The sequence below is a fragment of the Hakea prostrata genome, chromosome 10 (assembly GCF_041222555.1).
Source record: "Hakea prostrata isolate BN-2017 chromosome 10, UWA_Hpros_2, whole genome shotgun sequence".
Lineage (NCBI taxonomy): Eukaryota > Viridiplantae > Streptophyta > Magnoliopsida > Proteales > Proteaceae > Hakea > Hakea prostrata.
Genome location: NC_142609.1, coordinates 41502756 through 41528473, shown reverse-complemented (window position 1 = coordinate 41528473; position 25718 = coordinate 41502756). Strand labels below are relative to the sequence as shown.

The following is a 25718-nucleotide window of genomic DNA, read 5'->3' as shown; positions in this document are numbered from 1 at the left end:
TTCTTTCTTTTTACCTCCAAAGGTCTTTTATCTTTCAAGTTTACAAAACCCCTGTCTTTCGAGAGGATTCTAGCAATGTCGGAGTCACCAACGGAATGGAAGAAGTGAAGAACTCAAGTTTCGGAATAAGGGTTTCCATTGAGTTGTCCAGGAGAAAAGTGCGGCACTTCTACTGTTGAAATCTGAGAAATCATATCGATTCTCCTGGGTTGAGCCATTCTAGGGCTCGGGTTGATGTTGGATGTGGCATTCAGCTCAAAGTAAAACTATCTGGATGCTTCTTTCCTTTATCAGATAAGAGTTGTTTTTTTCTTCTTCTTCTACTTTTTTTTTTTTTGTTTCATCCCTAGGAAGAAACGATTTTTCTAGCAGAAATGAGGAATTTGTACAATGTTGAGATTCGAATGTCTTCTTATAACATTCCTTCTCTTTTTTAGAGGGTTTTTACTTCTTTGATGACTTAGTTAAGTAATTTGTACTTTTTAAAGGGTGGGTAAGTTGGGCTGAGTTACGTTGCCGGTGGTTGTGGAACGATGAAGAGATGGAGGGAGAGCAGAGGGTTTGGAAATTTGGGATCGGATTGAATCAGACTTATTTTTGTAAATTTGAAACTTTTAAATCTTTAAATGTAAAAATAAATTTTTAAATAAATATATATGTTTTTTTTGTAACAAAAGCACTTTATATATAGGGAAATTGGGAATGACATATGTAGCCGGTAAGGATTGAACCCACAATCTCTCCACTGGTGAGGTTCTCAACCACTGCATTATCCTTCCACTGCACTATCATTTTTTTATTTTTTTTGGTATCTGAGGTTCATCCGGGCCAGCTTGCGGTCAAACATGACCTCTCCACTGAGAAGTATAAATCTTACCATTCTACCAACCCTGCACTATCATTTCCACATATTTCCTTGCCTTTCGTATTGCAGTCGTCCGATTTATTTGGCCAAATCCTGACCATTGATAACTAGGTTTGTTAATGCTGCAGCATTTGGAGAACCTTATTAATCCCGCCATTATTGATTATATATTTAAGTATTGTTTAATTGTGGGCCTGTTTTCTTTGATTGTGTTCGATGAAACTTGACGTGCAACATGTTAAGATTGCCTTGATCAAATTATCAAACTATGTTTAAAATAAAATAAAAAAAAAATTTGAAGAAAAAAGTAATTCATTCATTTAAAAAAATAATTTAGTTGTCCGTCCGTCCCTTTTCTTTGATTGGGCGTTCGAGGCAACCTGGATGTGCAAGTTATCAAGATTCTCTTAAATAAAACTTAAAAATAGAAAAAACTAAATGAGTGGGTGAAAACGCAGTTATAAACCAAGAGAGTCAAGAGTGTACACAGAGCGATTTGAACATCTTACATGTTCTCTGCTATTCTGCAACTACAGCTCTTTCAACTTACAGTTTCATGGCCGCACAAGGTTGGACTTCCTCGTCTTCCTCTTCTAGCTTCGAAGCTGTATATTCTTTTAGTTACGACGTGTTTATCAGCTTTAGAGGTAAAGATACTCGCAAAAACTTCACCGGCTTCCTCTACAAAACTCTGAAGAACAAAGGAATCGATGCCTTCCTTGATAGTCAAAAACTGTGGACTGGAGAAGCAATTGCTCCAGCCCTCCAGAAAGCCATCGTGGGTTCCAAGATCTCGATCCCTGTCATCTCTAAAGGTTACGCGGATAGCAAATGGTGCCTTGAAGAACTTGCTCTGATAGTTCAGTGCTACAGATCCAAGAATCAAATAATCCTACCCATATTCTTCTATGTTAAACCATCGGATGTTCGGAATCAGACTGGAAGTTTTGAGGATGCGTTCCTGAAATACCAAGAGACTGCTGAGCCTGAGAAAGTAGAGAGTTGGAGGGAAGCTTTGAGACTAGTAGGAGATTTGAAAGGAGAAGTTCTAGACGACACCAAGTAAGTCTCCATCCCTCAAATTCTTTCTTAAGGCAGTCTAATTATCATATCTTATACTTAAATTACCAAGTTAATTATAATTTCTTTAGGCCATTTCATTTTCATTCGTTAGAGTTACAATTAATTTTACCATTCTTTCAATGCGTTTGTTTATCTCTTCACTTGATATTTGCATCCCCTTAGCAGTTCTTGTGATTTTATTTTTATATAAAATGACGACAGGGATCAAGCAGAGTTGGTTGAATTAGTTGCCAAAAGAGCTCTAAGTGAATTGGTCAGTAGCACACGCTTGGCTGAGTGTGAGTACCGTATTGACATGGACTCTAGAGTAAACGATCTACTATCATTATTGGATGTTGCCTCCAGGGATGTCCAATTCGTGGGAATTTGTGGTTTCGGTGGTCTCGGGAAGACGACTCTAGCCAAGGCAGTTTATAATCACATCTTTTCAACCTTTGATAAACTTTGTTTTCTTTCAGATGTTAGAGAACGAGCAGCACAATTCAATGGTCTAGTGTCTTTGCAGAAGCAGCTCTTAAAGGATATTTTCAAAGAAGACTTTGACATAGAAGATTTTCATAAAGGAAAAAGATTGATAGAAGAAAGAGTTAGCAAAGAAAAGGTTTTTGTTGTTCTTGATGATGTGGATGGCAAAGAACAGATAGGTGCTTTGGCTGGTAAACTCAATTGGTTTGGTCAAGGAAGCAGAGTTATCATTACAACAAGAGATGAGCAAATTTTGAACTTGGCTAAAGTGAACAGCGATAAAATATACAAGCCTAAATTGCTAAGTCATGCACATTCTCTTCAACTGTTCAGTTGGCATGCCTTTCAAAATAGACAACCTCCAAAAGAGTATATGCAACTCTCGCATGATGTGGTAGACCATTCTGAAGGGTTACCTCTAATTCTAGAGGTATTTGGGTCTTATCTATCAGATGTAGGCAACAAAGATGAGTGGGAAAGTACATTAAAAATGTTGAAAGAAATTTCTCCTGAAGAAGTCCAAAGAAAGCTGAGGATAAGCTATGACAATTTGGAAAACGATTATCAAAGAGACATATTTCTTGATGCTGCTTGTTTTTTCATTGGATGGGAAAAAGAAATTGTAAATTCCATATGGGAAGCCTGTGGTTATCATCCAAAATCAGCAGTATCCAGATTAATAAAAAGATCCCTTCTAAAGTTTGATGGCGAATACCTGGTGATGCATGATCACATTCGAGACATGGGAAGAGAAATTGTCTTAGAAGAAAGCCGCTTAGATCCAAGTAAGCGTAGTAGGCTATGGTCTTATAGCGACATTGTGGAAGTATTGGAAGGACATAAGGTAACTCCTAAAGTCATCTCTCTCTCACACACACACATGTGCAAACTATGCATACTTTTTTTCTTGTTTGATAGATGCACAATATGCATCCATGTGTAGAGACACTATACCAAAGCACATGGTGACCAAGGACAACAAAAGCATTGACAAATCGAATAACACTTCCAAATTTGAAAAACAACAATACCTTTGATTGGATAATAATTTGCATGCACTCCATTGGTTATATATGATGCTCTAATTTGAGTATGAATCCTATATTTGTACAATTAGATGCAAGTTCCAAGCACATGGAATCAATCATGGGACCTGTAGTAAAGTGGCATGTGCCTTAATGTATAAGTACAGATTCTAAACTTCTCTAAGTTATATTGTTTGCACCATTATTACTACTCTCTTTTCTTTATATGCTCATATATAGTACTGTTATCCAATAACTTCCATTTAATTAAGTTATTTTTTATTATAGGGTACTCAAACAATACAAGGCTTGAGCCTCTCCTATGCTTTAAGGCTGCCTATTAATTTAACTGTGGAATCCTTGGAGATGATGCCCAATTTAAGGTTTCTTAATGGTATGAATTTTAAGATTTTATGTCCCAATTTATATCATAGGAGATTAGTTTCTCTCACCCTATCAGACATCGATAGTAATCAACTTTGGAATGTCAGGCCTCCAGATGAACATGAGGTATATTATTTGACTTTTTCTTTCTCTCTTTAATAATGTTGAGTTTTATAGATTGTAATTTATGTATTTTTCTCTTTGTTTGACAGCGGTTTCAAAATTTGAAATTTCTCATGCTTTTACGGTGTCATTCTTTATCGAAGTCCCCAGAATTTTCATGGTTTCCTTCCTTGGAACAATTAGACATCATTGAGTGTTCTTCATTGGATGAATTAGACGAGTCCATTGGGCAGTTGAGTCAACTCAAAAGTCTTATTGTCACGTGGTGCAGTTCACTCAACAATTTGCCTAACTCAATTGGTGATTTAAGGTCCCTAATCAAGCTTGACTTGCTGAAAACAAGCATAGAAGAATTCCCAGACAGCATTTGTAGGATGAGTTCTCTCAAAGAGCTTTTTCTTAACTCATGTGTGTTACGCAAGAAGTTGCCTGAGTCAATTGGAGATCTACAATCTCTAGTCAAGCTTGCCTTGTCGTCAACAAGAATAAAAGCACTCCCAGACAGCATTTCTAGGATGGGTTATCTCAAAGAGCTTTTTCTTGAATCATGTGTGTTACTTAAGAAGTTGCCTGAGTCAATTGGAGATCTAAAATCTCTAATCATGCTTAACTTGTCATACTCAGGAATATATGAACTTCCAAAGAACATTTCCAAGATGAGTCCTCTCAAAGTGCTTATTCTTAAGGGATGCAAATCACTCAATAAGTTGCCTGAGTCAATTGGTGATCTAAAGTCTCTAGTTATGCTTGACTTGTCATACTCAGGAATAGAAGAACTTCCAGACGATATTTCCAAGATGAGTCTCAAAGAGTTTATTTTTGAGGGATGCTTGTCACTCAAGAAATTGCCTGAATCAATTGGTAATATTTTAAAATGTCAATTAGAACTTGACTTGTCGAGAACTTGCATAAAAGAAGTCCCAAATAGCATTTGCAGAATGAGTTCTCTCAAAGAGATTAATTTCTCACGATGTTATTTACTTAAGAAGTTGCCTGATTCAATTGGTGATTTAAGATCCTTAATCAAGCTTGACTTGTCAAACACAAACATAGAAGAACTCCCAGACAGCATTTCTAGGATGGGTTCTCTCAAAATGCTTATTCTTGTGTCTTGCGAGTCACTCAAGAAATTGCCTCAGTCAATTGGAGATCTAAAATCTTTAGTAAAGCTTGACTTGTCATCCTCAGGAATATATGAACTTCCAGAAAACATCTCCAAGATGAGTTCTCTCAAAAAGCTTATTCTTAAGCGATGTGAATCACTCAAGAAGTTGCATGAGTCGATTGGTGATCTAAAATCTCTAGTCAAGCTTAACTTGTCATACTCAGGAATAGAAGAACTTCCAAGCAACATTTCCAAGATGAGTCTCAAAGAGTTTATTTTTGTGGGATGCCTATCACTCAAGAAATTGCCTGAATCAATTGATAATATTCTAAAATGTCAGCTGGAACTTGACTTGTCAGGAACTTGCATAGAAGGAGTCCCGAATAGCATTTGTAGGATGAGTTCTCTCAAAGAGATTAATTTCTCGCATTGCCGTTTACTCAAGAAGTTGCCAGACTCAATTGGTGATTTAAGTTCCCTAGACAAGCTCGACTTGTCAAAAACAAGTATAGAAGAACTCCCAGACAGCATTTCTAGGATGGATTCTCTCAAAGAGCTTATTCTTGCGTGTTGCGAGTCACTTAAGAAATTACCTCAATCAATTGGAGATCTAACATCTTTAGTAAAGCTTGACTTGTCATACTCAGGAATAGATGAACTTCCAGACAACATTTCCAGGACGAGTCCTCTTAAAGAGCTTGTTCTTAAGGGATGCAAATCACTCAGGAAGTTGCCTGAATCAATTGATAGTATTCTAAAATGTCAACTCAGCCTTGACTTGTCGGAGACTGGAATAGAAAAAGTCACAAATAGCATTGGCAAGATGAGTTCTCTCAAAGAAATTAGCTTCTCGCACTGCGATTCACTCAAGAAGTTGCCTGAGTCAATAGGTGACCTAAAATCTTTAGTCAAGCTTGACTTGTCAAACTCAGGAATAGAAGAACTCCCAGATAGTATTTCCGGGATGAGTTCTCTCAAAATGCTTATTCTCCGTGAGTGCTGGTCATTAATGAAGTTTCCTAATGTTCTTGGACGATTGCACGAGCTTAACATATTAGATTTTGGAGGTTGCACTAACCTAGTGAAGCTACCAAGGCCAAAGGGGGGAAGAAGATATTTGGATAGAATCAACCTAAATCTGATCAATATAACCAAGTTTCCTGATGATTTTTCAATGCCCCAGAATTTAGTGAAACTGAAAATCAAACATCTTGGGCTTCAATCCTTTCCGCTGGATATTGCACCCTTAAAAACCTTGAAGCAATTGAAGATCTGTGGATGCAGAAAGTTGGAATACCTCCCAGAGCTTCCCTCAAATTTAGTTGAAATCTGTTGTGAAGATTGTGATTCATTAGGTAGACTCTCAGATCTGTCAAAACTGAAGAGCCTGACAACATTAAAGCTAAGGTATTGCAGAAAGCTGGAGGAAATACCGGACCTTGAGGGAACAGAATCATTAGAAGAATTGAATGTGGAAGGATGCTTTAACTTGAGACATGCTCCGAGGAAGACACAGGTCTAAGTCCTTGTGTTTACACCTAAAACTAATTGGAAATAGATATTAGAAACTGTAAATTAATTCATTACTCTGATTGACGGCTTCTTTCCATTTTTCGATTATTTGCAGGCAACACTTTTACCAGACAACAGGGCGCTGGCACTTGGTTCTGCTCACGCCTTGACTGCAAATGATGGGATCTATAAAAATGGTTTTATTCTTTCTTTTGGTTTAGAATTCTTCCATGCTGATATGAAATTGTGGGAGGGTCATCAGTTGGTCATCCACGTACAATTTTCTGCCATTGTCTACCAAAAAGAGAAAAGAATCAGGTGTCTTCATACGCTGAGAATTGAGGATGTTAAGGAACCATATGACCAAGAGACGATATGCAGTTACCATTTCAAAGGCTTCAACTGGTTTGGGATTCCTTTGCAAGGAAAAGATTCTATTCAGATTTTAGATGTCAGAATACATAGCTTCAAATGGTCATATGTCGATGAAGTTGGTGCGGTAGTGATGTTGTATTATGCGCCCAACCAGCACCAATCAATAATACTCTTGAATTGTATAAGGTTAGACCCTATTTCTGAAGTAGTGGGGCAAGAGGAAGACACATTGAACTTAACATGTTGGCCACGAGCAGAGGTTGAAGGATTAAGTATTGTTCCTGACAAACAAAAAGAGGAGGAAGAAGTAGAAGAAGACAGGAATAACGTCCCTACAGTAGATCTCTTGAGTCGTTTAGGACTGGGCTTTGTTTCTGATGCAATGGAAGAAGAAGAAGAAGAGGAAAACAATGTCCCTATAATTGATTTCTTGAGTCGTTTAGGATTGGGCTCTGTTTCTGATACAATGGAAGAAGAAGAGGAAAACAATGTCCCTGCAGTAGATTTCTTGAGTTGTTTAGGATTGGGATTTGTTTCTGATGCAATGGAAGAAGAAGAGGAGAACAATGTCCCTACAATAGATTTCTTGAGTCATTTAGGATGGGGCTCTGTTTCTGATGCAATGGAAGAAGAAAAGGAAAACAATGTCCTTACAGTAGATTTCTTGAGTCGCTTAGGATTGGACTCTGTTTCTGATGTAATGGCAGAAGGAGAAGATAATTTGAGGCATAGCTACAGAGTTGGCCTTTGCAGTGACAACGATGATGGTGATGAGGCACCAGATGCGGGGAGCTGTTTCTGTTTCCATCCCTTTCTGTTTCTTCGTTCCCTGCTTTTCAGATCCTAAATCCAGTACTGACATGTATGCCCAATGAGGTCAGAGTTACAACTACTACAGTAAAGATTTATGTGGTGACGCCTTGTTTATTCTACTGGTCCTTCGATCTCTTATGTTGCCTGAGTTCGACTCTTTCAACAGCATGAGGCGAATTGTTGGTGGTCATCCCCAGGTACATGCAGTTTAGTTGTATCTGCATGTGGTCTATTTTAACCTCTTAATTTGCTTTTATCAGCTAAACAAGAAAAATAAATTCTAACCTTCTAACTATGATTGTTGTTGGCCTCAGCTCTCCTCTTTTCCTTGTTCTCTTTTTGGGGATGAAGATAGCTTATACACCTTATAAAAGAACAGCAACAATTTCCTGTATGACCCACTGAAGAGGCCCCAAGGGAATCCAGGTTCTTCAACTCAGCCAACTAGCCATGTAAGTGGGCAAAAAGGTGCTGATTTTCATCTTTTTTATTGTAAGTATAAATGTGCTAATTTTTTTATTCCACCCCCTCCCCCCCTTTTTGCTTCTGAAGGTTACTAGGTGCTGATTACCCAACCTGCAATTTCAGGCACAAATTACCGGCTCTACTGGGACTTCTACTCGACCAAATCAAATAGATGAACAAGTACACAACTCTATGTGAAACAGTGAGTTGGCAGCGAGTTAGTGAACTACCAAAAGTCTGAAATACCTTTTGTTCATGGAATAGTTGTTGAAGGTCATGGAATTCTGCCATGATTCCCAAGTTCTAGTTATATGGAAAAAACGTGTCTTAGATGGAGCATGGGGATTGGATCTAGATGTGATTATGATAATCTTTTCTCTCATTTTAAGTATGTTTTGATTTACTTCGCACGAGGTTAATATGTCCAAGGAACATTAATCTGGGTATAGATTATACTGATTGGGGCATCACTAAATCAGGATAAATTTGGCTCACTAAATGGAGTTAAATGACCAGAGAGCTATTGAGAAACAGCTGAGGTCTCATTCAATCATGATCCAGGAAAATAACCTGAAGATTCTCAAATTTTATTTGTTCTATTCTTTCTAATGTATGTCATCTTATGCATAGTTTTATCTTCCTTTGGAACCAGGCAGGGCTTGCTAGATGCAATCTATTCTATTTACTTTTTGTTTTCAACTTGGCTGTTAATACCACATGATTATGAACTGGCTAACCCAGACAAATGGTTTTATGAAATGATTTGACCCTCCTATGTTTTGCTGTAATTTATTTCTAAGGAGTTTTCAGTGATACACAGATCTTTTTTAAGACAGGAAATGAGTTTTGTTGTAAAGCTTGAGTTGTTTATATGATGCCTATCATGACCAAGATGATGAACAGTTTCGTGGACATGTATATGACTACTGAGATGGATAGATGGAAATGTGGAATGATGTAGCTAGCCCATTTCAAATATATCAAGGTAGACAGTGCTCTTCAAAGATAGTGATGAATTGATGATAACTTACTGATAACTAGTAGAGTTTTAGGTCAATGTTAGATGTTGTGCTTATGTGGTTAATAATTCAAATCTAACCCTCTGTTACAGGGACTTCGCTATTGTTCACATGGTTGTATCCAGTGGCTTGCAGGGGAAGTCAGGACTTAGATATACTACCACTGGGGTAGCTCACTGATCCAGGTTATAAGTTATAACTACTTACATTTGCTAGCATTCTTTCATCTCTTTTACTTCCAAAATTTTAAACTTTCTTGTTCATGTAGTGACCTCTAAGCACTCCACAATAGTTGACTCAAATATATCCAATTTTAAGGGTGCACCCAGTATTTTAGGCTTTGGCCACTGAACGATTTGGGGTGCATCATAACTTTCGTTGCTTCACTTTACTTTGCAAAGAGGTTATTTCTAGACACCCTATGGAGTATGGACACTTGATAATGACAATCTATCCAACAGAAATGGTAATAGACATGTGTCAGAAAGTTTTTATTGAAAAGTTCTCTGTTGAGTCTGATGAACCCTTTTTCCTGCAAACAATATACAAATAGCATATAACCATCAAAGCAAAAACAAAAGGCACGATCAAATTAGACAGTTAGGCAACCCTGTTTAACATATCCTTGCCTCTAAAATACCTTTCTTAGTATCCAGATTTAGCTCAAAATTTTGTTTATATGCTGTTTAAAGGGTGATGCATTAATGAAACAGAAGCTAAATTCAATTTGTCGGATATTTATTTTCTTTTATATTAGGTGTCAAGCAAGGGTCACATTGAATCTATTCAAATTCTGTCCGATCCAGACGAACAAAGAACAAGTACGTATGTGTGATTTAAAATAATTTCATTCATGGCATCCTCTCAATTTGTGGTGTGGGGTTCAAATTTCCTTGGAGAGAGGTGACTATTTTTTGTGGGAACTACTAACTCTATTCTGTATGGCAAAATCTAGCTCCTTTCATCTACAAGTTCACAGGTGATGCATGGCAAATTGATGTGAAAGCGTACGATTTCTTCACAAATCTTGTAAAAAGGCAGTACATACCCAATAAACAAAGCTCTTGGGTTTGATTAGGGTCTATGGAGGGTCAAATGTATGAAGCCTTAACCCTTTTTTTTTTTTTTCAGAGACTACTTCTACTCGAATTGGTGATCAAGCATCTAGCAAGTGAACGCTTGACCGACATGCACATTCTTTGTAGGGGTATGCTGTCCTCTTTTCTTTAAATTCATAAATATGATATTACCAAAAATAGATTCTTTTGATGAGGATAATCATTTCCAAAAGGAATTGGTAGAAAAGTCACAATAGAATAATTGGTTGTTGTAATTTCAGGTTTCTAACATCTCTACTGCAAAATTTCAAATCGGCAAAGGTGGATCAACCCATGTTAGATACAATTCTTTTAGTTCCTACTAGTTGCTTGTCAGAATTTTACAGCTTGGATTGTTTAAGATTTTGGCCAAGACCTTGAGCAGATCTTGTAGAACTATTTTCTGGGAAGCAGGCAAAGTCTTCTATTTGCCTCCTATTGTATATGCTATGTCATCTATATAAAATGGTGAGGGTGATGGTGAAAGGTTGATACATAGAAGAAAGCACAAAGTGATCTCTAAGCTAGTGGTGGAGTGCTATTTGGAAACATCTTTTAAGGGGTTTGAGAGTCTGAATTGAGAGAAGGTGTAAAAGGGATACCAATTTTGGATACAAGGTTGGGTATGGGATTAATCAAGTCTCAAGTGTTACATATATAGTTATTCTTTCTCCTTTTCTTTTTTTTTTTGTTTTTTTTTTTTTTTGGGGGGGGGGGTGTCCAATCCAATTATTCTTTTCAATTCAATGTGAACAAATCTCGATTATGCCTGTAAAAGTCAGTGTAGCCAAACACCATAAATATTTAATGTTCATGGATTTGCTTTCATCATTTTTGTATGTGTTGGACAAATTTCCATCAAGTAAACCAGCTTGGTCCTGAACTGATGGCCCAACTAGGTCAGTGACCTTCGATCGAAATCATCCAAGTCGACCAAGGGGTTCAACCCTATATCCTTGAGATGACGCAAAGACAGGTTGAGAATGAAGCTTAGGAATGCCTAGAGAGGGCTGAAGATCTAGCACAAAATCCACCTCAAGCGAGATGCTCGGTGCCATATCCTCTACGAATGGCATATCACCTGAGGTACTCGTTGGAACAGCTATAGTAGCTGTTATATCAGGCTGCAACCCACACCTATTTGCATTTCACATGTTAGACTAAGAGGACGTCAAGGCCAACCTGGAAGATCCAGCGATCGTTTCCCCTTAGGTTATGCTATATAAACCCTCAACCCACCTCAGTCAAAGGTAACTGAGCTACAATCAACAAATGCTCATTTATTACCCTTTGGCTTTGCAAGGACTAGTTCTAAGCCCTTTACACCCCTAACAGTAGAGGCAGTGTTGCTTTCATAGTCTAACTTAATCATTAGAAGTGGCTACCCGATCACCTTGGCTGGCCCACACTCGATTGTTTTTTCTTTGATTAGGTCATTTGCCAGATCTAGTCACAATACATTCAAAAGGTGAGATTTGGACACAATGGTATCACATTATGCGCATATGGGCCTCAATAGTAAAATACCGTTAATATTAACTCAAAAGACAATTTAAGGCTTTTTTAGGTGAAAGACTAGTTGTATTAAAATAAAAATAGAATGTGAACATCGACCTAAACAAATAATTTTGACTGAGATCAACTCATTGCATCCTTCTCTATCTCTTTAACAATTGCAACCGGCCAATATTCAATTAGAGTAGACAAGTGGTCCTTTGCCATTGATTTCAATAAAAAGTCAGTCACAATTTTGTTTCTCTATAGCTATGAGTAATTTTCCAGTCCATTGCTTCAACATATAGATAGAGAGGCCTGCTAGCGCTGCAATACAAACCATTTCTTGCTATAAAGATGAGTGATGAGTGTCATTAGCAGTAACATCTGAGATCCCTGGACAATGGGACCAGAGGCTCATAGTCATATAGTATACAAGCTACAAGAAAAGCAGAACTTGCTGCATTATGAAGACTAAGGCCCTTCTAGGGTCCTGTAGTTCAAGGTCTGAAGCAATTTTACCTGTTCAAGCTAACCTTGATTGGAACCAGAATCATGGGGTCTGTTTGTTTCGAGTGGCATAAGCAACGTCCATGGCGATCGCAGGCACTGCTATTCTCTTCTCTCTTTGTCTCCAGTTCCCCTTGACCAGAATTCCGTCACTTTGCATGGAATTCTAGGTCCTGCCTCTCTTCTATCACTTGCTTTTTGGATTCTCTTTTCTTCAGATGAGAGAAGAAGAAAGAAGTGCTCATTCCTTCATTTTGAAGCTGATGCGGTAGTAGACCTTATTGGAATTTTCTATTTTCTATTTTCAATTTTAAGTTCAAGGGTAATAAGGTAATCTCAAATCCGATTGTGGTAACTTTGGAATCAGAAAAAAATTAAAAAGACAGTTTTTTTTTTTTTTTTTTTTTTGCCAACCCGGGTTCCAAGGCTTTGCCTTGACTAATCCGATGATCTGGGTCGCACACCTGGCTGTAGTGGGTGAGTCTCGGGAATTTTTTGCATCCACAAGGTTTCGGTATTGAAACCTTGCATAAGCGGACCAAGTTGCTTACCACTTGGACCAACCCATTGATTAAAAAAATAAAAAATAAAAATAGAATAAGACAGTTTAACGAAACAGATTGGACTAATGTGTTGAATGCAAGTTCTTATTTTGGGGTGTCTCCACTTATTCGATAGAAAGCGGGGGTGCAAGTGCAGTAAGATCCCTATTTTCAGGTGTCATTGTTATTTGTTGTTTTGAAAAAAAGTGCAAAAACATCCTGCGTGGTGTATTGTTGTGACACATGATTATACCAAACAAACAGTTGAGATTGAAAGAACAATTTTAAGTGATTTAAGTATGTAAGATTCATATATCTCAAAATGTCATGGGTTAGATCCTTGTTGACGATAAAGCTCCCTCTTAGAATGTAATCGAGACACCCAAAAGCAAAAAAACCTCCAAAGCCCATTTAACTTACACACATCCATTATTTAATATAATTTTTTACAAAAGAAGGCCCATTTCAATTGAAACAAAAACGAGTGAAATTTCCCAAATTGCAAACCCTTCTTTCCCAATATTTTCGCTCGCTTGATTTCGTGGAATTTTTCCTTCCTAATTTTCATTTGATTTCTCTAAATTTCTTTACTTTGTTTGTAACTTTTAAAAAAGCCAGACAAGAATTAGATTAAAATCAAGATCACCAATACACACTCAACATTTTTGTGGATGATTGCTAAGTTTTCCTTCTCATAGACGATATGTCGCTTTACCAAGAAGCTCAAACATGAGCCGTTGCTTAATCACACCCCAATGGAATTATCTTCATGTTCACCGACATTGAACAATTTTAATCTTGGGTTATGTCGTCAAGTCGATCCAAGATTAAACTTGTAAAGTAGAATTCAAAGCTTATCGATCGAATACAAATATTTTGTGATAAGAAAACTTTTAAATTCAAACACCCTTAAGCAAATAGCAAAGCAAATTCGCAGGTGGAGCCCGATTATCCACACAGACAGGGCTTAAAAAACTATAAATAAATTACTGACTGCACGCTTCTGGTCATGGAAGATGGAAGATAGGGGTTTAAGGCGCATGATCAAAGCTTTTTCCGTTTTATTGGCCTTTACAATACCATTGAGATCCGTGATTACACGGTGACCAATGTCGTCAGGAACGAAAAAGATAAAAATTGAAGACTAGATATTCGAATCCCTGCCTTTTTGTTTTTAAAAATTAGTGTGGTGTCCGACGAAAACAGAGTTATAAACCGAGAGAGTTGGGCTCTTGAGAGGATACAGAGTAATTTGAGATCTTTTTTCTTTATCTTCTCTGCTATTCTGCAATTATTACTCTTTTTAACTTCCAACTCATGGCGGCACAAGATTTTCATTCTTCCTCCTCTTCTTCTTCTTCTGCTAGCTTCAGAACTGAATCTTCTTTTATTTACGACGTGTTTGTCAGCTTTAGAGGTGAGGATACTCGCAAAAACTTCACTGGCTTCCTTTACAGAACGTTGAAGAACAAAGGAATCAATGCCTTCCTTGATAGTGAAAAACTGTGGACTGGAGAAGCAATTGCTCCAGCCCTCCAGAAAGCCATCGAAGGTTCAAAGATCTCGATCCCTATCATCTCTAAACGTTACGCGGATAGCAAATGGTGCCTTGAAGAACTTGCTCAGATAGGTGAGTGCCACAGATCTAAGAATCAAATAATCTTACCCATATTCTTCTACGTTGATCCATCGGATGTTCGGAAACAGGCTGGAAGTTTTGAGGATGCGTTCCTGAAATACCAGGAGATTTTTGAGCTCGAAAAAGTAGAGAGTTGGAGGGAAGCTTTGAGAGTGGTAGGAAATTTGAAAGGAGAAGTTCTCGACGACACCAAGTAAATCTCTATCCCACAAATTCTGTGCATCATATCTTATACTTTAACTTACCCAGTTAATTATAATTTCTTTAGGCGATTTCATTTTCATTCGGTAGAGTTACAATTAATTTTACTTATTTGCATTTAAAAAATTCTCTAAATTTGTTTGGTTTTCTCTGAACTTGATATTTGCATCACCTTCGTTGTTCATGTGATTTTACTTTTATATAAAATAACTACAGGGATCCAGCAGAGTTGGCTGAACGAGTCGCCAAAAGGGCTCTAAGTGAATTGGTCAGCAGCACAGGCTTGGCTGAGTGTGAGTACCGTATTGACATGGAATCCAGAGTAAACGATCTACGATCATTATTAGATATTGGCTCCAATGATGTCAAATTCGTGGGGATTTGTGGTTTTGGTGGTCTTGGGAAGACGACCCTAGCCAAGGCGGTTTATAATGGCGTCTTTTCAACCTTTGATAAACATTGTTTCCTTTCAGATGTTAGAGAACGAGCAACACAATTCAATGGTATAGTGTCTTTGCAGAAGCAGCTCTTAAAGGATATTTTCAAAGAAGACTTTGACGTGGAAGATTTTCATAAAGGAAAAAGATTGATAGAAGAAAGAGTTAGCAAAGAAAAGGTTTTTCTTGTTCTTGATGATGCTGATAGCAAAGAACAAATAGATGCTTTGGCTGGTAAACTCAATTGGTTTGGTCAAGGAAGCAAAGTTATAATTACAACAAGAGATGAGCAAATCTTGAACTCAGCTAAAGTGAATAGAGATAAAATATACAGGCCTCAATTGCTAGATCATGCGTGTTCTCTTCAACTATTTAGTTGGCATGCCTTTCAAAATAGCCAACCTCCAGAAGATTATATGCAACTCTCACGTGATGTGGTACGCCATTCTGAAGGGTTACCTCTAATTCTAGAGGTATTTGGGTCTTATCTATCAGATGTAGGCGACAAAGATGAGTGGGAAAGTACATTAAAAATGTTGAAAGAAATTCCTCCTGAAGAAGTCCAACGAAAGCTGAGGATAAGCTATGACAATTTGGAAAACGATTATCAAAGAGACATATTTCTTGATGCTGCTTGCTTTTTTATTGGATGGGAAAAAGAAATTGTAATTTCCATATGGGAAGCCTGTGGTTATCATCCAAAATCAGCAGTATCCAGATTAATAAAAAGATCCCTTCTAAAGTTTGATGACGAATGTCTGGTGATGCATGATCACATTCGAGACATGGGAAGAGAAATTGTCTTAGAAGAAAGCCGCTTAGATCCAAGTAAGCGTAGTAGGCTATGGTCTTATAACGACATTGTGGAAGTATTAGAAGGACATAAGGTAACATTTAAACACATCTCTCTCTCGCACATGTGTGTGCACAAAGTATGCATACTGTTTTTCTTGTTTGGTAGATGTAGCGTATGCATACATGTGTAGAGACACTATATCAAAATACATGGTAACCTAGTGTGCATACTCTTTTTCTCTTTTCCTTATTAACTCTCTTTTCTTTTTATGCTTGTATATAGTTCTGTTATCCAATAACGCCCATTTAATTGAGTTATTTTCTACTATAGGGAACTCAAACAATAAAAGGCATGAGCCTCTCCTATGCTTCTAGGCCGCCTATTATTTTAACTACGGAATCCTTGGAGATGATGCCCAATTTGAGGTTTCTCAATGTTACAAATTTTAAGATTCTATGTCCCAATTTATATCATAGGAGATTAGTTTGTCTCACCCTATCAAACAAGGACTGTAATCAACTTTGGAATGTCAGGCCTCCAGATGAACAAAAGGTATATTACTTGCCTTTTTCTTTCTCTCTTTAATAATATTGAGTTTAATTGATTGTAATACATGTATGTTTTCTCTTCGTTTGACAGCGGTTTCAAAATTTGAAAATTCTTGAGCTTTCAATGTGTTACTCCGTATCAAAGTCCCTAGAATTTTCATGGTTTCCTTCCCTGGAACAATTAGAGTTCATTTGGTGTTCTTCATTGGATGAGTTAGACAAGTCCATTGGGCAGTTGAGTCAACTCAAAAGGCTTAGTGTCAGGTTGTGCAGTTCACTCAAAAAGTTACCTGACTCAATTGGTGATTTAAGCTCTCTAATCAAGCTTGTCTTGCTTGGAACAAGCATAGAAGAACTCCCAGACAGCATTTCTAGGATGAGTTCTCTCGAAGAGCTTATGCTTGACTCATGTGTGTCACTCAAGAAGTTGCCTAAGTCAATTGGAGATCTAAAATCTCTAGTCAAGCTTGACTTGTCATCAACAAGCATAGAAGCACTCCCAGACAACATTTCTAGGTTGGGTTCTCTCAAAGAGCTTCTTCTTGTGTATTGCGAGTCACTCATGAAATTGCCTGAGTCAATTGGTGATCTAAAATCTCTAGTCGTGCTTGACATATCATACTCAGGAATAGAAGAACTTCCAGACAACATTTTCAAGATGAGTCTCAAAGAGTTTAATTTTAAGGGATGCCTATCACTCAAGAAATTACCTGAATCAATTGATAATATTCTAAAATGTCAACTGAAACTAGACTTGTCGGGAACTAGCATGGAAGAAGTCCCAAGTAGCATTTACAAGATAAGTTCTCTCAAAGAGATTATTTTCTCACGGTGCTATTTACTTAAGAAGTTGCCTGATGCAATTGGTGATTTAAGATCCCTAATCATGCTTGACTTGTCGGAAACAAGTATAGAAGAACTCCCAGATAGCATTTCTAGGTTGAGTTCTTTAAAAGAGCTTATTCTTGTACGCTGCAAGTCACTCAAGAAATTGCCTCAATCAATTGGAGATTTAAAATCTTTAGTGAAGCTTGACTTGTCATACTCAAGAATAGAGGAACTTCCAGACAACATTTCCAAGATGAGTACTCTCAAAGAGCTTATTCTTAAGGGATGCAAATCACTCAAGAAGTTGCCTGAATCAATTGATAATATTCTAAAATGTCAACTCAACCTTGATTTGTCTAACACTGGAATAGAAGATGTCTCAAATAGCATTTGCAGGATGAGTTCTCTTAAAGAAATTAGTTTCTCGCATTGTGCTTCACTCAAGAGGTTGCCTGAGTCAATAGGTGACCTAAAATTTCTAGTCAAGCTTGACTTGTCAAACTCAGGAATAGAAGAACTCTCGGACAGTATTTCCAGGATGAATTCTCTAGAAGATTTTGAAATCATGCAAGTCACTCAAGAAGTTGCCAAACTCCATTGGTGATTTAAGATCCTTACCGAAGCTTGAATTGTCAGAGACAGGAGTAGAAGAACTCCCAGATAGCATTTCTAGAATGAGTTCTCTAAAAGAGCTTATTCTTGTACGTTGCAAGTCACTCAAGAAATTGCCTCAATTAATTGGAGATCTAAAATCTTTAGTAAAGCTTGACTTGTCATACTCAGAAATAGATGAACTTCCAAGCAACATTTCCAAGATGAGTCCTCTCAAAGAGCTTATTCTTGAGGGATGCAGATCACTCAAGAAGTTGCCTGAGTCAATTGGAGATATAAAATCTCTACTCAAGCTTGACTTATCAAATTCAGGAATAAAAGAACTCCCGGACAGTATTTCAAGGATGAGTTCTCTAGAAGAGCTTATTCTGAAATCATGCAAGTCACTTAAGAAGTTGCCAGATTCCATTGGTGATTTAAGATCCCTACCGAAGCTTGACTTGTCAGAGACAGCAGTAGAAGAACTCCCGGATAGCATTTCTAGAATGAGTTCTCTAGAAGAGCTTTTTCTTGTACGTTGCAAGTCACTCAAGAAATTGCCTCAGTTAATTGGAGATCTAAAATCTTTAGTAAAGCTTGACTTGTCATACTCAGAAATAGATGAACTTCCAAACAACATTTCCAAGATGAGTCCTCTCAAAGAGCTTATTCTTGAGGGATGCAAATCACTCAAGAAGTTGCCTGAGTCAATTGGAGATCTAAAATCTCTAGTCAAGCTTGACTTGTCAAACTCAGGAATAGAAGAACTCCCGGACAGTATTTCCAAGATGAATTCTCTCAGAATGCTTGTTCTCTGTGCGTGCTGGTCATTAATGAAGTTTCCTAATGTTCTTGGACGACTACACGAGCTTGAGGTATTCGATTTTGGAGGTTGCACTAACCTAGTGAAGCTACCAAGGCAAAAGGGGGGATCAAGATGTTTGGATAGCATTAACCTAAATCTGTTCAATATAACCAAATTTCCTGATAATTTTTCATTGCCCCAGAATTTAGTGAAACTGAAAATCAAACATCTTGGGCTTCAATCCTTTCCGCTGGATATCGCACCCTTGAAAACCTTGAAGAAATTGAAGATCAGTGGATGTGGAAAGTTGGAATACCTCCCAGTGCTTCCCTCAAATTTAGTTGAACTCTGTTGTGAAGATTGTGATTCGTTAGGAAGACTTCCAGATCTGTCAAAACTGAAGAGCCTGACAACATTAAAGCTAAGATATTGCAGAAAGCTGGAGGAAATACCAGACCTTGAGGGAACAGAATCGTTAGAAGAATTGAATGTGGAAGGATGCTTTAACTTGAGACATGCTCCAAGGAAGACACAGGTCAATTTCCTTGCCCTGTTTACACCTAAAACTAATTGGAAATAGATATTAGAAGCTGTAAATTAATTCATTATTCTGATTGTTGGCTTCTTTCCTTTTCTTTCTTTTTTTTTTATTTTTTATTTTTTTTTTTAATTTATTTATTTGCAGGCAACACTTTTACCAAGCAACAGGGCGCTAGCTGTTGGTTCGGCTCACGCTTTGACTGCAAATGATGGGATCTATAACAATGGTTTTATTCTTTCTTTTGGTTTGGAATTCTTCTTTGATGATGCGAAATTGCAGGACGGTCATCCGTTAGCCATTGATGTTCAATTTTCTGCCATTGTCTACCAAAAAGAGAAAAGAATCAGGTGTCATCACACGCTGAGAATTGAGGACGTTATGGAACTATATGACCAAGAGACAATATGCAATTACCATTTCAAAGGCTTGAACTGGTTTGGGATTCCGTTGCAAGGAGAAGATTCTATTCAGATTTTAGATGTCAAAATACATAGCTTCAAATGGTCATATGTCGATGAAGTTGGTGGAGTTGTGATGTTGAATTATGCGCCCAACCAGCACCAATCAATAATACTCTTGAGTTGTATAAGATTAGGCCCTGTTTCTGAAGCATTGGGGCAAGAGGAAGACGCATTGAACTTAACATGTTGGCCACGAGCAGAGGTTGAAAGGTCAAGTACCGTTCCTGACAAACAAAAAGAGGAGGAAGAAGAAGATGGGAATAACGTCCCTACAGTAGATGTCTTGGGTTATTTAGGATTGAGCTCTGTTTCTGATGCAATGGAAGAAGAAGAAGAGGAAAGCAATGTCCCTACAATAGATTTCTTAAGTCATTTAGGATTGGTCTCTGTTTCTGGTGCAATGGAAGAAGAAGAAAAGGAAAACAATGTCCCTACAGTAGATTTCTTGAGTCGCTTAGGATTGGACTCTGTTTCTGATTTAATGGCAGAAGAAGAAGATAAGTTGAGGCACGGCTATAGGGTTGGTCTTGGCTGCGACAACGATGATGATGATGAGGCACCAGATGCGGGGAGCTGTTTCTGTTTCCATCCTTTTCTGTTTCTTCGTTCTTTGCTTTTCAGATCCTAAATCCAGTACTGACATGTATTCACAATGAGGTCAGAGTGACTACTACTACAGTAAAGATTTATGTGGTGACGCCTCATTTTATTCTACTGGTCCTTGGATCTCTTATGTTGCCTGAGTTCAACTCTCTTAACGACAATGGCGAATTGTTGGTGTCATCCCCAGGTACATGGAGTTTAGTTGAATCTGCATGTGGTCTAACCTCTTAATTTGCTTTTATCAGCTAAACAAGAAAAATAAATTCTAACCTTCTAACTATGATTGTTGTTGGCCTCAGCTCTCCTCTTGTCTTTGTTCTCTTTTTGGGGATAAAGATAGCTTAAACACCATATAAAGAACAGCAACAATTTCCTGTGTGACCCACTGAGGAGGCCCCAAGGGAATCCAGATTCTTCAACTCATCCAACTAGCCATGTAAGTGGGCAAACAGGTGCTGATTTTGAAAGTATACGTGTGCTAATTTTTTTCTTCCCCCACCCCCCAAAAAAGAAAAAAACCCATTTTTGCTTCTGAAAGTTAATAGGTGCTGATTACCCAACCTGAAATAAGGTACAACTTAAGGAGCTCCACAGTTGCTAATTACCCAACCTGTAATCAGGCACAAATTACTGGCTCTACTGGGACTTTTACTTGACCAAATCAAATGGATGAATAAGGTACACAAGTACACAACTCTATATGAAATACACTGACTTGGCAGCGAGTTACTGTAACTACCAAAAGTCTTGTAGAAGGTCACCCATGGAATTTTTATGATTCCCAAGTTTTAGTTATATGTAAAAAATGTGTCTTAGAAGGAGCACAATCTTTTCTCACATTTTAAGTATGTTTTGATTTACTTTTGCAAGAGGATAATATGTTCAAGTGCATTAATCTGTGTATAGATTATATTGATTGGGGCATCGCTAATTCAGGAAAATTTTGGCTCACTAAATGGAGTTAAATGACCATAGAGCTTTTGAGAAACAGCTGAGGTCTTCTCATTCACTCATGATCCAGGAAAATAACCTTAAGATTCTCAAATTTTATTTGTTCTAATCTTTCTAAGGTATGTCATCTTATCCATAGTTTTATCTTCCTTTGAAACCAGGCAGGGCTTGCTAGATGTGATCTATTCTATTTATTTTTTGTTTTCAGCTTGGCTGTTATACCACATGATTTCCGAACTGGCTAACCCAAACAAATGGTTTTATGAAATGATTTGACCCTCTTATGTTTTCATGTAATTTCTAAGGAGTTTTCAGTGATACCCAGATCTTTTTAAAGACAGGAAAGGAGTTCTGTTGTAAAGCTTGGTTGTTTATATGATGCCTATCATGACCATGATGATGAACAGTTTCGTGGATATGTGACTACTGAGACGGATAGATGGACATGTGGAATGATGTAGCTAGCCCATTTCAGATATATCAAGGTAGAAAGTGTTCTTCAAAGATAGTGGTCATAACTTATTGATAACTAGTAGACTTTTAGGTCAATGTTAGTTGTTGTGCTAGCTTATGTGGTTAATAAATCAAATCTAACCCTCTGTTACAGGGACTTTTGTATTGTTAGCATGGTTGTAGCCAGTGGCCTGCAGGGGAAGTCAGGACTTGACTTAGATATGCTACCACTGGGGTAGCTCACTGATCCAGGTTATAACTACTTACATTTGCTAGTGTTCTTCCATCTCTTTTACTTCCAAAAATATAAACTTTCTTGTTCATGTAGTGACCTCTAAGCACTCTACAATAGTTGAATTTGAAATCTATCCAGTTTTAAGGGCGCACCCAGTGTTTGAGGCTTTGGTCACTGAACGATTTGGGGTGGGTCATAACTTTTGTAGCTTCACTTTACTTTGCTAAGAGGTTATTTCTGGACACCCTATGGACACTTGATAATGACAATGTATCCAATAGAAATGGTAACAGACATGTCTCAGAAAGTTTTTATTGAGAAGTTATCTGTTGAGTCTGATGAATCATTTTTTCCTGCAAACAATATACAAATAGCATATTACCATCAAAGCAAAAACAAAAGGTACGATCAAATTAAACAGTTAGGGCAACCCTGTTTAACATATTCTTGCCTCTAAAACACCTTGCTTAGTATCCTGGTTTAGCTCAAAATTTTGTTTATATGCTGTTTAAAGGGAGATACATTAATGAAACAGAAGCTAAATTCAATTTCTTGGATATTTATTTTTATTTATATTAGGTGTCAAGCAAGGGTCACATTGAATCTATCCAATTCCTGTTCAGACGAGCAAAGAACAAGTATGTATGTGTGATTTAAAATAACTTAATTCATGGCATCTTCTCAATTTGTGGTGTGGGGTTCAAATTTCCTTGGAGAGAGGTGACTATTTTTTGTGGGAACTCCTGACTCTATTCTGTATGGCAAAATCTAGCTCCTTTCATCTACAGGTTCACGGGTGATGCAAGGCAAATTGATGTGAACACGTATGATTTCATCACAAATCTTGTAAGAAGGCAGTACATACCCCAATAAACAAAGCTCGAGTTTAATTAGTGTTTATGGAGGGTCAAATGTATGGAGCCTTAGCCCTTGTTTTTTAAGAGACTACTTCTACTTGAATTGATGATCAAGCATCTAGCAAGTGAACGCTTGACCGACATGCACATTCTTTGTAGGGGTATGCCGTCCTCCTTTCGTTTAATTTATAAATGTGATATTACCGAAAATAAATTCTTCTCATCAGGATAATCATTTCCAAAAGGAATTGGTAGATAAGTCACAATAGAATAACTGGTTGTTATAATTTCAGGTTTTTTACATCTCTACTGCAAAATTTCAAATCGGCAAAGGTGGATCGACCCATGTTAGATACAATTATTTTAATCCTACTAGCTGCCTGTCAGAATTTTACAGCTTGGGTTGTTTAAGATTTTGGCCAAGACCTTGAGCAGATCGCATAGAAAGATTTTTTCGGGAAGCAGGCTTCTATTTGCCTCCTACTATGCTCTGTCATCTATATAAAATTTTGAGGGTGATAGGGAAAGGTCGATACATTGAGGAAAGCACAAGTGATCTCTAAGCTAGTGATGGAGTACTATTTGAAAACATTTTTTTAAGGGGTTTGAGAGTCTGAGTTGAGAGAAGGTGAAAAGGGGTTTCTGGGTTGAGTAGGGTTTAATTAAGTCCCAAAGTCTTACATATATAGTTATTCTGTCTCTTCTTTTTGTTTTTTGTTTTTTTTTTTTGGGGGTCCAACCCAATTATTCTTTTCTTTCAATGTGAACAAATCTTGATCATGCCTGTAAAAGTCGGCATAGTCAAACACTATAAATACTTAATATTCATGGATTTGCTTTGATCTTTTTTGTATGTGTTGAACAAATTTCCATCAAGTAAACCAGCTTGGTCCTGAACTGATGGCCCAGCTAGGTCCATGACCTTCGATTGAAATTATCGAAGTTGACCAAGGGGTTCAACCCTATATCCTTGAGATGATGCGAAGACTGGTTGGGAATGAAGCTTAGGAATGCCCAGAGAGGGCTGAAGATCTAGTACAGTATCCACCTCAAGCAAGATGCTCAGTGCCATATCCACAACGAATGGCGTATCACCTGAGGTATAGTAGCCGTTATATGAGGCTGCAACCAACGCCTATTTGCATTTCACATGTTAAATAGAGAGGACATCAAGGCCAACCTGGAAGATCCTGTGAATATCCTACCTTAGCTGATGCTATATAAACCCTCAACCCACCTCAGTCAAAGGTAATTGAACTACAATCAACAAATGCTCATTTATTACCCTTTGGCTTTGCAAGGACCTAGTTCTAGGTCATTTACACCCCTAATAGGGGTGTCAACGGTACGGTTTGGAACGGTTTCGGGCCGGGTTTAACGGTTTCAAGCTGAAAAACCCCCAACCCAAACCAGCCCATTTAAAAGATAACGGTTTTGGTGCGGTTTCGGTTTGGTGCGGTTTGGGTTCGGGTTGACTAACGGTTTGGCCTAATGATTTGGATTCGGTTTGGCTAATGATTTGAACTAAATTAAAAATCAATATTGAAATTTATTTTTATTTTTCCTCAACTTCAAATCCTAATTTCTTATACACAAAACTACAAAAGATAGAGGATGAAGACTCCAAGTATATCCAACGATAAGTGATGGCATTAGAAACCCTGATGCCTGATTTCACAAAAATGAAAATGTGAAAGACTGAAAGTCTGAAACTGAAACAGTCGCATTAACGATTAAGATCAAGACTTAATAGTTATCAATTAAGACTTTTTAAATTTTAGAATAATAAAACTAAATGAAATTTGAAAATTAAAAAGTTAACGATTAAGATTAAGACTTAAGAGTTATCAATTAAGACTTTTAAATTTTAAAATAATAAAACTAAATGAAATTTGAAAATTAAAAAGTTAACGATTAAGATTAAGACTTAAGACTTAAGAGTTATCAATTAAGACTTTTAAATTTTAAAGTAATAAAACTAAATGAAATTTGAAAATTAAAAAGTTAAAACTTAAAACTTAAATCGTTAAATGTGTTAACACTCAACTACTCAAATTCAAACTCGAGTCTCAACGTCTCAAATACCGAAATTCATGGATCATTAATTACATTTAAATAATACCACAAAAAATTTAATCACATTTAATATTTTAATTTTATTTATGTAAAAGACTAACGGGCTGACGGAGCCGCACATGGGCTGGGCCGGGCCAGCCCAAAATCGTTCGGGCTGAGGACCCTCAGCCCAATTACGGCCCATTAAAGATCGGTTCGGGCCGGTTCGGGCTATAACAGGCCGGTTCGGTCCGATTTTAACGGTTTGTGTTGAAAATTGACACCCCTAACCCCTAATAATAGAAGCAATGTTGCTTTCATAGTTTAACTTGATCATTTGGAAGCGGCTACCTAATCACCTTGGTTGGCTCACACTCAGTTGTTTTCTCTTTGAATAGGTCATTTGCCAGATTTAGTCACAGTACACTCAAAAGGTTAGATTTGGACACAATTGTATCACATTATGCGCATATGAGCCTCACTTAGTAGTAAAATACCGTTAATATTAACTCAAACAGAATTCAAGGTTTTTTTAGGTGAAAGACTGGTTGTATTAAAATAAAAATGGAATGTGAACATCCACCTAAACAGAGAATTTTGACTAAGATCAACTCATTGCATCCTTCTCTTGCTCTTGAACAATCGCTACTGGCCAAGACAATCGCTACTGGCCAAGATTCAATTAGAGTAGACAATTGGTCCTTTGCCATTGATTTCGATAAAAAGTCAGTCACAATTTTGTCTCTATAGCTGATTAATTTTCTAGTCCATTGCTTCTACATATAGATAGAGAGGCCCACTAGCGCTGCAATACAAACCATGGCAGCTTCTTCTTTGACA

At 37.4% G+C, this 25718-nt stretch overlaps 2 protein-coding genes across 3 annotated transcripts; both read left to right on the top strand.

Annotated features, from left to right (window-relative positions):
• The first annotated feature begins 1319 nt into the window (after positions 1 to 1319).
• Positions 1320 to 10996, top strand: LOC149003049 (uncharacterized). 2 transcript variants are annotated; one of them, XM_089138502.1, is made up of 12 exons: positions 1320 to 1927; positions 2150 to 3257; positions 3727 to 3948; positions 4035 to 6566; positions 6678 to 7947; positions 8065 to 8242; positions 8339 to 9200; positions 9327 to 9419; positions 9992 to 10055; positions 10190 to 10241; positions 10366 to 10441; positions 10574 to 10996. In XM_089138502.1, the coding sequence occupies exons 1-5, from the start codon at positions 1422 to 1424 to the stop codon at positions 7782 to 7784; spliced, it is 5475 nt and encodes a 1824-aa protein (XP_088994628.1). In that variant the 5' UTR covers positions 1320 to 1421; the 3' UTR covers positions 7785 to 7947; positions 8065 to 8242; positions 8339 to 9200; positions 9327 to 9419; positions 9992 to 10055; positions 10190 to 10241; positions 10366 to 10441; positions 10574 to 10996. The 2 variants fall into 2 exon arrangements, with proteins under 2 accessions (XP_088994628.1, XP_088994627.1); XM_089138501.1 differs by having other exon boundaries at positions 10190 to 10441.
• A 2905-nt stretch (positions 10997 to 13901) lies between these two features.
• LOC149003048 (uncharacterized) lies at positions 13902 to 23645 on the top strand. The gene is made up of 12 exons (XM_089138499.1): positions 13902 to 14709; positions 14934 to 16041; positions 16281 to 16502; positions 16590 to 17111; positions 17394 to 17639; positions 17920 to 19257; positions 19408 to 20514; positions 20627 to 21763; positions 21886 to 21983; positions 22546 to 22604; positions 22739 to 22984; positions 23117 to 23645. Exons 1-7 carry the CDS (start codon positions 14195 to 14197, stop codon positions 20350 to 20352), a joined length of 4896 nt encoding a protein of 1631 aa, XP_088994625.1. The 5' UTR covers positions 13902 to 14194; the 3' UTR covers positions 20353 to 20514; positions 20627 to 21763; positions 21886 to 21983; positions 22546 to 22604; positions 22739 to 22984; positions 23117 to 23645.
• The last annotated feature ends 2073 nt before the right edge of the window (positions 23646 to 25718 follow it).